This window comes from Embiotoca jacksoni, unplaced genomic scaffold (genome assembly GCF_022577435.1).
Source record: "Embiotoca jacksoni isolate LCO1_2020_lvr unplaced genomic scaffold, fEmbJac1.0.p SCAF_2, whole genome shotgun sequence".
Taxonomy (NCBI): domain Eukaryota; kingdom Metazoa; phylum Chordata; class Actinopteri; family Embiotocidae; genus Embiotoca; species Embiotoca jacksoni.
The window spans coordinates 17808078-17822319 of NW_027185340.1; the positions used below are offsets into that span (position 1 = coordinate 17808078).

A 14242-nucleotide genomic window follows, 5' to 3' on the forward strand; every position below is an offset into this window, starting at 1 on the left:
CTATGGCAACAACAATACTAGTAATATTAATTATTTTATGTCACTTTTTACAAGTTTGCAAAGTTCCTGATGAATAAATATAATCAGTATATAAATAAAAATATATGATACAGAATACAAAAATAAATTAAATCTATAACAAAGAAACAATAGCAAGAATCCAAAAGAGCAAATTCATAAAAAAAAAAAAAAGTCTTTGAATGCATCATCAATAATAAACCAGTAAGACTATTCATTCTTATGATATTGGCTATGGTAGCTTTTGGGTTATAACGAAATGATTGGAAAATTAAATTATGAATGCAACACTGTCACACGCGACTCTTTCATTTAAGTAATTACTTAACGAACTTCTCCCATCGCTTAATTATGCTGAGAAATTGTGACAGACAGACAGACAGACAGACATCAGCTCTCTTGCGGGCCTCGCGAGGCAGCTTAGAGGGGGGCGGAGCTTCCGGCGCACTTTGAAGAGTGCCTGACATTAAAGTAGTTTTTTTTGGGGGGGGGGGGAGGGAGAGAGGACGGCAGCGCGGCGGGCATCTCTGTCCGCTGGAGCCGCGAAGTCGTAGATGAAAACCGGACGACGGAAAAAGAGCCACCGGTCAGCGGCTCGTCGGAAGTCATGCGCCGGCCGTGCGTCTGTCTGCTCGGCGCGCTGGTTTTGGTTTTGGTTTTCTCCGAGAATGGGGAAGCGAGCGGAGAGTTCGGCCCGACGGCGGGACGCCCTCTGCATATCGATGACGGCAACTTCTCAGACCGGGACCGCACGAAACAAGCGGCCATTCATCAGCAGCAGCAGCAGCAGCAGCAACAACAAGTGCTCGAGCCGCTGCCAGGTTTGTATAAAGTTCAGGAGAAGCTTAAACTTAGCAGGATTAGTTTTTAGGTTAGTCCAGAACACGAACATAAATGAAACTGTAAACCAAACACGATATAGATCAACGTTTTTTTTTTTACATTTCTCTTTATTTCATCACAAAAAAAAACAACAAAGGTCTGTTTGTGACAGATTATAGACTAAGATGTCCGCCTCTAGTCGACCATCTGTGAGGATTTGCTCCCAAATCTACTGATCTGTCGATGACTAATGTCTGATGTGGGAGTCTGCTGCTGCTGCATGAGTAACGCTTTCTCCATCTGTCTCCTTATTTTTCTACTGCGTCCATTTATCATTCTGGGTGCACGTTATTTGCAATATTATGACAATCTAGCAACATTTAAAAAAAAAAAAAAAAGGAGCTTTGGTAGTTTGCCTGATTCATTTTTGTGTGCGTGCGTGTTAAATGTATTTGTCTGCTTTGGGCCTTGGCATCAGCTCACTCTGCATTGTGATTTTATGCAAATCATCTGTTTACACTTATAGCAGCCTGATTGTTCCTTTTAACTTCAATTTGTCTCTTGCTGGCTCTTTTTTTTTTTTTTTTTTTTTTTTCAAATTCATGAAATTTGAAGTGAGAATATTCCCTCCCTCCCTCTCCTCCCTCCCTCTCCTCCCTCTATAAAGCGTCTTGTGTCTGTGCTGCTCACGCTTCACAACAAACATGCTCACGCTCTTCACGGCAATCTCTCCCCTCCCAGAGAAACTGAAAGAGGGATTTGTGACCCTTTATCAACCGATTCATGACTAATTCATACTGAAGTGGGAGTGCATTACCATCCCGCCATCCGTCACATGATCCTTTCAGTCTGTGTTGTCCACTACAGCACTTGGAAATGTAGCCTTGAGCGTGCTTTTTATCTCTGTTCCCTCACTTCAGGGCACTTGGGAGGAGGAGGAGGGGGGGGGGGGACTGCCCACTTTCTACTTTAAAAAAAAAACAAGGATTCAAAAAGAAAAACAGATGGTCACTTCTCCCCCCGCTGAGATTAACATCCTGAAAATCTCACTATATAGGGCACGACAATAAAGATTTCATCATGTGGCACCGGGGAAGATTGTAATAATTTGACATGAGGACGGGAGGACGGGAGGACGGGGGGGTTGTTAGGGCATCAGCCCTCTCATGTCACCCCACCAGCTCAACCACAACATTTCACTTCGGTTTGATAGTGCTGACTCGTGCTTGGGGATGATTTGGCCCACATATCACGCAGCACTTGTGGGGTTTTTGTTTTGTTTTGTTTTTTTCTCCATCAGTGGAATGTATGGCCTAATTCCAACAAACACACACACACACACACACACACACACACACACACACACGGTGGTGGTGGTGGTGGTGTGGTTGTGGGGGGGGGGGGGCACTACAGATAAATCCCTGTTGGACCATCTGTTTGTGCTGCCTGGTGGTCTCGAAAAACTGACCAGTCAACATGTTTGTGTTATTTATTTATTTTTTTTTTTTACATTGTGATATTTATCATCTTCGGATAAATGACATCAGCAAAAGCAAATTGCAGTGATTTTGGCCACGCCGTGTCCGCTCCAGTTTCCCCCATTACACCATTCGGACGTGTGTTGTCTTCGTTTGTGGGGCAAGAAGCTTTGTAATGTCTCGTTTCTCACGCTTTGAACCGGTCAAACGTGCCTCCGTCGACGGAACAAAAGGTTCGCCGGCTCGCCGGCTCGGTAGCGATGCGTCCGCTTCACCGGACGCCGGTGCCATCACGGGCACAACGGTGTTCAAGCCACGTCACGCGCGGCGTGAGATCCGTTTCTCATCTGCGCCCGGCCGGCCTCAGACGGCCCGTTTCAACCCGCTTCATAAACCTCTTTGTTCCGCGGTTCAGTTCGCCAAATGGGGAGATTATAGTAATCTGGCGCGAAACACCTCCACTTCAGATTTAGCGAACCCCCCCTTCCCCCTCCCCTCTCTGTTGTGTTTGGCCACACACATGCATGCCCCCCCCCCCTCTCCTCCCCCCCCAAAACAAAAACAAAAAACAAGCATCCTCATGTCCATCTGCACTGGTGTAAGTATCCCGGTAGGCTGCCACTAAAACAGCCAAATGTACATGTTTGTTTCACATTGCGGCGGAGAAAAAAAAAACAACAACAAAAAAAACAGAGGCCCTCGCAGGCGTTTGTTGTTAGGGGCGATGATGTGACTCGATCTGGCTACCTGGCTTCGGCACTTCGCCGAAATATTGCGGAAGCCTTTCATGGCCTCCCAGCACAAAAATAACTAAAGAGTTGTTGTTGATGATGAGCCACTTGCTGAGATTTATGGCTCCCCGAACTCACTTTCCCAGCCCGGGCTTCGTAGAAGAAAAGTTACAGCTGCGCAAAAGTGCAATACCACCGAGGGCCTCTAGGGGTTGGCTCTAAAAAGGCTCTGGTCATCACAGTGTTGTTGGCTAAAGTCACTCCTTCTCATTCGTTTTCTGGTGGTTCATCTGAAAATGATACCGTCACCAATCACGTATTAAAAGTGGTATGTTTGGAAGGGGGGGGTGCCTGAACGCACCGCCACATCTGGGTGGCCGCCGTTCGTTCGCGGAGGCTGCGACGGATTACGGGGGCGTCCTTTTCATTGTCGCGCAACGCTTCGCCTCTTAAAGAAGTAAAGTCTCGTTGTCATGAACTTGTTATCGGCTGCCGGTGCTCGGTGTGAAAGTGGCTAATTGAGTCAGGTCTCGCGTTGTAATTATTAAGCCCCGAATAGGACTCTCTAGAGGCTCCCTGAAAACGTGTAATGCTTAGCGCTCCCTCGTGACGACCGCGTGATTGGAAAATATGCACTGTGCTTAGCTGTCTGCGTGCTGAAGTTGCACAACGTTGTTGTTGTTGTTGTTGTAGTACTAATTGCCCAATTTGACCGTTCGTATTCCTGTCCCTCTATTTATAATCTTCTGGGATTAAACTGACTGATATCCCTGAGGGGGTTCTACAAACTCGTTTCCCTGTCGTGTTGTCATCTAAGGTCCCGCCTGGGGTTAATTGCAACTGCAGCCACCTCTTATTTTGTTCAAGTATAATAGCACGTGGTAGCGTTGCATAAAGAGAACAGGGGGGGGGGGTGGCAGAAAAACCTTACGATACCTCGACGAAATCCAACCCGGAGCTGAAAAATGTCACATTTTGTTGAGTGGAGGATGTCTTTCATATTGTAAAGTATTCTGATGTTTCCATCATCCCCTCCTCTTCCCCCCCTCCCAGGCCCTTCCTTCGACCTGAAGGTCCAGGTGAGCGACGCGCTGAGTCGTCAGTACCTGAGCCAGGCGGTGGTGGAGGTCTACGTCAACTACACCGGGACCAACGCAGCTGTCACCGGGGAGGACGGCGGGGCTTCGCTTCGTGTCCCTTACCAGCCCGGGCTGCCGATCGCGGTCGTGGCCAGCAAGGAGGGCTACGTCAGCTCACTGCTGCCTTACAAAACCGACAAAATGCCCAGTAAGTTTGGCCTACGTACTGAAGGAGGACAATCAGAGGCGCCGTCGGCTAGTCATCGCTGACTTTCACGATCTTTGAAAACTTTTTGCTGAGCTCCCGAATGGCTCGAAAGCCTTCTCTTTTTTTTTTATTTTCTTCTTTTTATTTTTCTTCCACCCGATTATGTTGCGAAATCGCTCGACTTTATTGCGATTGCTTCTTTCTCTTGTTTGGTCAGTTCAGAAAATCTGTTGCTCCGTGACCACGCCCGGTCAGCTTTAACTCTGCAAATGTAAGCGTTTCACTCGGTGAGAAATTACTGCGTAACTGCAATTTCTATTCATAGTTGGGGTTTTATTCCTCTTTCCGGTCACCTCGAATAATATCATGTAAAAAAAAAAACAAAAAAAAAACATCAAGGAAATGATCGCGATTTGTATACATTTCTAAACTTTCCGGGTGTCGAGACCAAATGTCGCTCCACCTTTCTAAATTCGGCACCTAATGAAGTGGCAGCACCCAGTAAAATCTATTTGTGATCATTTTCCAACCCACAACGAGAGTGTACGTCTCCCGTTGCTCATTTACCATCTGCACCGGGATACGTTTCTTTCCGAGTACGACGGCGGCACCGAAGTAAATCTCCCATCCTGAGCTATTGTTGTAGTGAATGGTAGATAAGCTCCTTTCAGAGAGGCGAATTTGCCTTTTTTTTTTATTTGCGTCTGCTTGAATATTAAAGAGCTGAGGAAACAGAATGCCACACTGCCATCTAGTGGGGAAAAAAAACAGAGTAGCTAATTCTGGCTTCTTTGCCTCTTTTTTCTTCTATCTTCGCTGTAGTATTTTCATCAGTGATTGTGTCACTGCTCCGTCTGAATCAAGGCAACATCTGGCTCTTTGAAGATTCGGTCCTGATCACTGGAAAAACATCTGGTATGTACTCGTTAAAGTGCCTTTTTTTTTTTCTTCTTCTTCTTTCTCTGTCTTGCGCACACTCTCTCTGTGTCTCTTTTCGATTGTCGGTCTTATCAGTCCATTTAAGGAAACGCATTATGTTTGACAAAGAAATTGATTGTTTGTTTATTTTCTATTCGTAGATGCCTCATCGCAGCCCGTCATCCGGTTTCCCAAGAGCCTGCTGAACCTGACCCACGGCAGCGATGTCACATCGGTTAAAGCCTACCTGACTATTCCCAAACTGACGTCACAGCAGGACGGCTTTCTAAAGACACGAGGCATCATGAGCAGTAAATCAGGTAGATATATTTAACTTGTAAAGATATTACGCAAACTTCTACTTGCAAAATCCTTAATTATAAGTCAGTGTTTTTCTGAAATGGAAAGTGGTTTGACTTTTTGTCTGGAAAGTGGACTCTCGGCACAATAGAAACGTTTATATTTCCTCACCGTTAGCTCTACTCTTGTCCTTAATTTATGCGATAATGTACATTTTTATTGCGCATGTGGCGGCGTATGATTTGAATGTTTTGTCTTCGTTTATTTAGTCTCTGATAGTTGTAACGACAAAAGCCACAGAGACGGACACCAAATCAAACAAGTGCAAATGAATGGGCTGAAAGCAAAGTAGCAATTTTCACCGTTTTGAAAATGACGGCGTCAGGATATTTTGAAAAATGCAACAATCACTTTGAACTTAAATCAACACGGACCGACTGTCAGAAACTACTTTAACTACATAATCCAAGCAAAACTCAATGCTGTCAATCAAACCGCAGCACCTGTACCACTAGAAACCGTTTAAATAAAGTCGTTTTACGCAAGAATTTCATTTAAGAAATAGATGACACGGACTAAAATGACTTTCTAACTCTCTTCTCTTCATTTTTTTTTTGGTATTATATTTTGAAGGGTATGTGAGTGTGGAGCTAAGCCCGGTGGCGGCCGTCAGTGTGCAGCTTTTCTCCGGAGACACGGAGTTACATGTGAGTGGGCCCGTGCAGATCAGCCTCAGTGTTCCTGACAGCTGCGGACTTCAGACGTCAGATGTGGTTCCAGCGTGGTTCTTTAACCGGACCACCGGTGAGTGGAAGGCAGAACCCCCAAATCCCACTTTCTCTTGACGCGTCATTTGGCATGAGCAGCGGAAAAGGAGCTGGTGGTTTACTGTTGAGTCAGCATTAAAGTGAGGGCTGAAACTTGCACCTGGGAAAATAACAGTCACCTGCGCGGCACACCTTTTTTTTATTTTTTTTATTTTTCTTTTCCAATAATTACGATAAAGATGCGTGACGTAACTTTATATCTGAAGGGAAGACTACAAGCTAAATTTAGTTCTGCCGTCCGTTCGGAAGTGATTTTGTCGTTGTTTTTTTTTGTTTTTTTTTAAACAAACGTGGTTGTTTTTGTTTTCCTCAGGCGGCTGGATGAGAAAAGGACTTGGAAAGGTGATGTCGGTCGACGGAAAACTCCTGTGGACGTTCACAGCTCCTCACCTTGGATACTGGATTGCGGCGCCTCTGTCATCCACCAGAGGCACGTGTTCACCATGGAAATGTTAAAAAAAAAAAAAAAAGAAGCAGCTGCGTATAGAATAGTCTTCTAGGGGTTTGCTTTACCGTCTTTTGCCTGTGGAGCCGTAACATGCCGACACAACGGCAATTAATGAAAATATTTTACATGCAAATTACTGGAATGAATGATATGCTTTGATTTTGCGATGGCTTGTGTAAACTTCTGTGTGTAAAATGAAGTTCTGTTTGTGGCGATTGCATTTTTATAACCGTGAAAGTAAATGGAAAAAAGATCAGTGACTGTGAGGGAACATAATTTGTAACCAGCTATCATAATCCATTCAAATTGGTATTGAATTAGCTTGAGTTTGCGAAGAACAGCAAAATATTTATTACATTTTTAGATACAAAATGTGCGTTGAATTTTATTGCACGTTTCTCTGTGATTTATTTTCTTTGTCCTTTTTCTTCAAGGTTTCTTTGGATTTGCCGTCGCCGTTGACTTCCTCTTACGCCATTCGTTTCTCCTGATGGTGTTCTGTGGAGGAGCGCTTGTTATTGTCATCTGTCTTCTGGTTGGGGTATTATATTATTGCAGGTAAACAAAACACTTCTCGTATCATAATAGTCTACATACTCCATAAGTGATCCCAGAGTTGAGAATAACACCTGAAGAGAAACTTTTATATCCCAAAATAGATGTTCAACTGTTTGGTTAACAATGTCACAGTTGGCCGTCACTAAAGGTTGTTAGTTATTGAAAGGAATGAAGCTCTGAGAATATTTTACATATCAAATACAGCGTTGCTCTTAAAAGTTCATGCCGTGCCTCTGCAGCGTAACCCCGTTAGTCATCTGTACATGTAAGTATTTAGCATATTTTCCGTGTCTTATCGTCACCTCTTTAAAGCTTCCAAGCTGACATGGTGACATATTCGTGGACGTGTTGCTGGAGAAGTTTTAGAGGTTTTGTTGTGACATATTTTGGGGGTGAACTGAAGTTGACTGGAGCAGATCTCTTGAGAAAGTTACACATATTTTAGACTCAATTTTCAAGCCCACAGGGAACAATCCAGTATTTGATCATTTTCTGTTGTGTAAAAAAAAAAAAAGGAAAGTACATTAAGTCCTCACTGATTTCAAAAGTAAACCTCCAAATTGATGTGCTATTAAAGGCGTACCGATGGTTCTGTCTGAGGTAAATCTTTTGTTTTGTCCACAGAAGTGTCCGAGGTGAAAATAAAGCAAGGAAGAGGCAACGAGTGATGAAAAAAGACCAAACCACCTCCACGTGTGATAATGAGGTCTTTGAGGTTTTGACAGGGAATGCGTTTCATCCACACGATGGACCGAACCAATCATTCACAGAAAGGGATGCCAATCAACACAAGGCCTCTTATATTACCATGCACAGTGATAATATAATAGCCAACCCCAGCGCCGCGGCCATCGCGCTGGAGTGTGACGACCTGGATCTTAACGCCGACCTGAACGACCTCAAGACGTCGGAACAAATCCGAGTCCCGCCGTCTCTGACCGACAGTTTGTTTTTCTACAACCGGCCCGTCGCCATTCTTCACGCCCCGGCGTTCTTCCATTTGGAGGAGCGACCGGAGCCGACCGAGTGGAGCAGGTCGGCCACCCTGCCCCGCGCCGGGGCTTCGAACGGCGCCGACACCGAGCCGCTGAGCGAAGAGGGCTTCGCTCAGACAAAAGGTCCGTTCGCCACCCAGAGCCCGGCGGGCGAAACCGAGGGCCGGCTCGGGGTGTCGGAGGGTTCTCGGGCGGCGACCTCCACCGGCACATCCAGGGGTCCCTTCCCGGAGTCGCTGTCGGTGCCGGGGACGTTGAATAAAATCGGGAACCGCAGACTGATGCACGCCCTGAAGGGACTGTCCACGATCCCCTCGCCCCAGCCTCCTCCTCGGGCCTGGTTCGTATCCCTGGAGGGGAAACCGGCGGCCGAGATCCACTACGCCGTGTCGGAGCAGCAGAGGAGACGCAGGCCGGTCGAGAGCCGAGAAACCAGTTTGGACTCGGGGGTGGACATGAGCGAACTGAACCAGACGTCCGTCAGGAGGACCGTGACGCTGGAGCGCAACGCTACCTTTGTGAAAAGCACAACCGGCGGTAAACAAGCACCTCCGCAGTAAAAAAAAAAAATAAAAATCCTGCAACCTCATTTTCCTCAGTTCTCTACGTTAACAACACCAGTTTTATCCGTGACAAGTGACTTATTTTACCTTCCCGGTCAAATCTACAATCCAAGATGGATTTTCTTACCATCCGATTTCACACAATCTACATTTCCCATTTTGCGCACGTAGAAACGATCACACAAGAAGAGCACGTGACGTCGGCGGTCACTCGTCGTAGCTTCGTTGCCGACCGTTTCGTCTCTTCTCTTCTTCACCTGAATTCTATCATGTTTCGTCAACAGTGTCTCATTAAAATGTGATATTATTTATTTGTTTACAACCTTACACATTTGCAACTTACAAAGTCAGCAGTGTGATTGATTGCAAGGCCACAATAGTAACCAATCTTTCACCTTCGTGCACTCACAGGCTAACTTGTAACAGCTGAATGTTTGTTATTTCCCAATTCCCATTTTATTCTTTTTCATTTTGTGCATATGCATTTGTGCATTATTTGTCTATGAACTGTATAAGTTGTCCATAATTTAATATAAAAACTGATCTGAATAACATTTTAGTCTATTTGTTCATTGTAAGTACAAGTGCGGTCGATTCATGTGCTTCTATTTTAATGCAGAAAAAAAGTTGTTATTCTAATTTTATTTTAATTCATGTTTTATTTTCTTTATTTTAAAGTTTGGACTGCTGCGCGACTGAGTCATTACAATAACATCTCCCTTTATTTTGTGAATTTTAACAAATCAAACAATCAACTGATCAATTGAGGAAACAATCAGCAGATTAATCCATAAAAGAATCATCAGTTACACTTCTAGATTAAATGGTAAATAACCTCAACCTACTACAACAATAAAATGCTGCTTCATGCTTCAGTAATAATAATCTAATAATACAGGAATGTAGGGAAATATTTCTGCTGGGACGGCCTTACTTTGACATGTTCCTGATTATGTTTACATACTTTTACTGAAGTAACATTTTTGCAAGACTTTTACTTGTAATGAAGTATTTTTGAAGTTTGCTTTGAGTACTTTTACTGAAGTAAAGGTTCTTAATACATATTCCCCTACTGAATAATTGAGGCTACCGCCAGGGCAGGTAGCCTCGGATAGGTATCTGGTACTGGATAATCATTGTATGGCGCTTCAGAGTGGTGGTGGAAAGTACACTTTATCCAGTATTGTATCTCTTTTATTTAGATGCATTAAAAGAGCATGCAAAAAATTACAGCTTGGATTTATATCTTAATTTATATTTGGAAGACATTCATAAAAGTTGATGAATTCTGATAGAATTCCCCTAAAATAACGGAATCGTGCACATTTTGAGGTTTCACAGATGGCTCAGGTTCTTCCAGCACCACTGATATGAAGCCACTAGATGTCCCAATTGCACAAGGTTTGCTCTTGAATGTTGGGGTTTTGTCAGACTGACAAACACCTATATCGGCATTATGATTCAGCTTTAAAGAATATTCATTTACAAGGCATTAACTTCTGAACATGAATGATACAAATACAAATGCCGTTGGTTTTAACCGAACGCATCTAAGAAGCGGTTTCATCACTTTTATCCGCAGGCCGCTGACACATTTATTCCAGAGCTTTTGCTGTTGCCCTTGAAAAGTCAAGTCAGTTGGATTGGATTCTTCAATCAGCTCATTTGACCTCTCGGTGGCTGCCTCCACGGATAAAGTACTGAATATAAGAAACAAACCGTGTTTATCAGATGTGATTGGGAAATAAGTTCATTATAATCGTTTCCAGATCGGCGAGTGCAACATGTACCCACCCAGACCTCACACGGTTAACCGAGAGCTTCTGCTCTCTGCTATTGCGTAGAAATACTGGCAGGTGAATATGAATATTTTGCGTCACACGCAGCGACACCCTCTGCCTCTCGGTCCTGGAAAGAGGCCTTGAGTACTTGGCCGTGGACCAAGAGGTTCTGCACATGTGGAGTAGGAGTGCAGAAACAAGGTGGCTGGAGGATCCGTTTGGAATGGAAACAGTCGTGACGCACTTGGTAGATCATAAAACGCCAGCGGGATTATCACTGGCCTACGGGGGACAGTAAATGAAACACTCTTACACCTCTTGTGAGCTGCTTGCTTGCCTCACCACTATATTTTTCTCCGGCATTTTTACAGCTCTTCAACTCTTTTTGAGGCAAAAAGCACTCGACTGTGAATGATTTGTTGAGGGAACTGTTAGTCCCATGACATGGAGCTTTTGTGGTGTGTTCATATGTTGCATGCAGTGAACTCCATTTTGTGTTTTTTTTTTTTTTTTAATACGGTCAGTTTGTAGAGATGATGACAATCTGGGCAGAGATTTGCATTTGTTCTGTTAGTAGTGACTGATGTAGCGTTAAATATTCTTGCTGTAAGCAGACATGAGGAGCCGGCTGAAGAGATCTGGCAAGTTGACATTGTTCTAACACCAGATCATTTGAGGTAATTTATCAGACTTTAAACTGCTCCCTCCAGAGCTACAAAAGGATTGACACAACTTTCAAATATGCAGTTGTTTGCCATTAGACCTGTAAACAGAGTTTGATGTATGAAGTTAGTGGAGTTGCCTTTTACTAAAACTTGATTTATGAACAAAAACTTATAGAATTCAAAACATAATTCAATCCAGTTTTAAGTGGTCTGAATTTGCGACTTACAGGCATCTTACCCAACTTTCCAGCCTTTTCTCTCGAGCTGACTTTGAACCGGCAGTGTTGAACCAAGCAGGTTTGTGAGATGCCCTCCTGAAGCCTGAACTGTGGTATTTCGGCTGTCACCGTCTTGCCATTTTTGAGCCAGAATTGACCACATTTGGACGAGCTGAGGAGGAGCTTACGGTGAATTTGACTCAACTCTGAGGATACTATGCCCACCCACCTGCAGTGGAAACATGTCTGCACCACAGGCCCGTCAATCAAACAGACAACGCCCCCGAGACATACAAATGTTTCAGGCTTAATGTTAAATTTATGATGGGATTTTTTTTTTTTTTTTTTAAGAGAAGTTGAATGGGAGAATACGGACATTTTTCGAGCCAACCCCAAGCAGCCCTCGTTTGTATTATACTTTAAGGCACTTCTGCACCAGCCTCACTTTTCTGACCTGGAAGCTACGTCTGTGTGAAGCTTTTGACTTGTTCTTCTGCCAATGACAGTAAAAACAACAACACTGCCGACGCATGCTTACTTACTCTGATCCGCTGCAGCCTACTTCGTCGCCACGGTTACGGCCGCATAAATTGTTTTTAGCGTCACGACCCCCGGCGAAATGACTCGTCCCCATGACGATTGGATACGTTAAGAGCCACAGTTCCCCTATTCGAGTGAGCACAAGGCCACAGCAGAAGTTACAGCGCGGCAACCCTGGTCAAACGAAAGCTCGGGCAGACGCTTTAAAGGGCGGACCAATTAGCAACCAGTGTGGGCGGCTGAGTTTGATGACTTGGAAGTCAAGTAAATTGATTGGAAATGCAGTTCCAACAATGGAGGTGGTGGGAGGGCCAGACAAAGTGATACAGACAAACATCGATAGCAAATATTGGAGAATCGAAGCCGGAGCGAGAAGAATGCTCCTTGTTCCCGTGAATTGACTCTACGCAGTCTGCGATGGTCATTTACCCACATGGCACTGCAATCTGCTCACACTGGAGGAGGATTTATGTTGTTTACGGCGTGGTGAGTTTTGGCACACAAGCACGCGTCATGTGGTGGTCAAAGCCAATTAGGGAAAGGCTGCTCAAATAGTTTTGAAATTAACCCGAGGTCCCACGCCCATTCGGATGCAACAACTGGAAACAATTCCCAATGGAGTGTGTCCAGCTACACGGAGGATTCGGCTCTGGTCATACCAGGATAGCATATAGTTGTGCTTTACAAGCAAATGCTGTTAAATAAAACATGTTAATAACATGGGAAGAAAAAAAAAAAAAAAAAAAAATTCACAGCAACCCATCGCGTTACTCATAAATAATGCGTTCTGTAATTTGTTGTCGGCCAAGGTCTGGAGTTTGTGAAATATAAGCTGCACGATAACAAAGCACCAAACAACACGATGCATAAAAACATGGCCCTATTTTTCTACATTTCCTCCTGTCCTCGCCACATGGGGGAAATTTTTCACATGCCACTGCACTGCCAGGCTTTCGAAACGTGAACCTCCTCCGGGCCAGACAGCGAATGCAACCCGCCGGTAAAAAAAAAAAAAAGAGTGGGGGGGGGGGGGGGTATCTGTTACACAGGCAAGAGGCCAGCTCAACAGTATTTGTTTTAACAGCAGGCTATTAGCAGGCGTGCTTAGCTTGTGTATTTACAAGAGTTTCCAGTTATGTCAAAAATCCTCATTAGTAGTGAAGAAAAAAAGGGGTTGCATTTTTAATTCATTCGGACCACACTGGATGAAGATGAGTGCAAAAGTTGAAAAGCCACGGACATATTTTTTTTTTCTTTTTTTTTAAATGTTTCTTTTAATTGCGGGTTTCCAAAAAAAAAAAAAAAAACACCTTAGTCAGAAGATCTACACTTTTAAATTGTTTTTACTTTTACCACCAGTACACACAAAATGTACAGTACACAATGTGAAAGAGTGTTGGTTAAAGTTGGGGGAGAACTTTTACAAGACTGAAAAATCAAACTACTACTGGTGGGCTAAGAAGTGGACTGTGTGTTTTTGACACGTATACAACCACTAACCCTGCTATTTTATTTATAGAGCAGAAATTACTGAATTTATATGACCTTCTCTATCCTCTTGAGGACGCTGCACTGACTGCAATGCGTTGTGCACAACCTAACCTCAACCCGAACCAATCAACACCTTACCTCTAACCTTTTACGAGACCTCCAGAATGACGTTTTGCCTCATTAGGACCTGCCTTTGATACCCATGATAATGGATCCCACAAGGACGGAAAAGATCCCCAAATACAGAAGACACACACACACACACACACACACACGCACGCTTTGCATCTAATGGTGTTAAATACTAAAATCTGTTTTTGTAATCCACCCTGGGCAAGACTCTCAAATCGAACTGTCACAGTTTGGTCAAGTTAATCTCCGCAAAATGAACTGGCAGGACAACCTGCGGTGGACGTGGCCCATTCTGGCAGAAATTCAGGGTTTTAAATTACAATAACTTATAATCAAAGCTCATCTGTTGCTTTTAACATGCGTGTTTTACAAACTAGACCCTGATGTTTTCAAGAAGCCCCATCTGCCCTGTGTTTTGACTTTTAGGAACGCAATAAAGCTTTCCAGCGACTCCATTAACCATGATTACG

General features: G+C 44.0%; 1 protein-coding gene across 1 annotated transcript; it reads left to right on the forward strand.

Annotated features, from left to right (window-relative positions):
* The first annotated feature begins 518 nt into the window (after positions 1-518).
* Positions 519-9499, forward strand: LOC138201387 (protein FAM171B-like). Its single transcript, XM_069154841.1, has 8 exons — positions 519-839; positions 4103-4336; positions 5159-5251; positions 5416-5574; positions 6188-6358; positions 6695-6811; positions 7264-7387; positions 8012-9499. Exons 1-8 carry the CDS (start codon positions 626-628, stop codon positions 8940-8942), a joined length of 2043 nt encoding a protein of 680 aa, XP_069010942.1. The 5' UTR covers positions 519-625; the 3' UTR covers positions 8943-9499.
* Positions 9500-14242: the final 4743 nt, after the last annotated feature.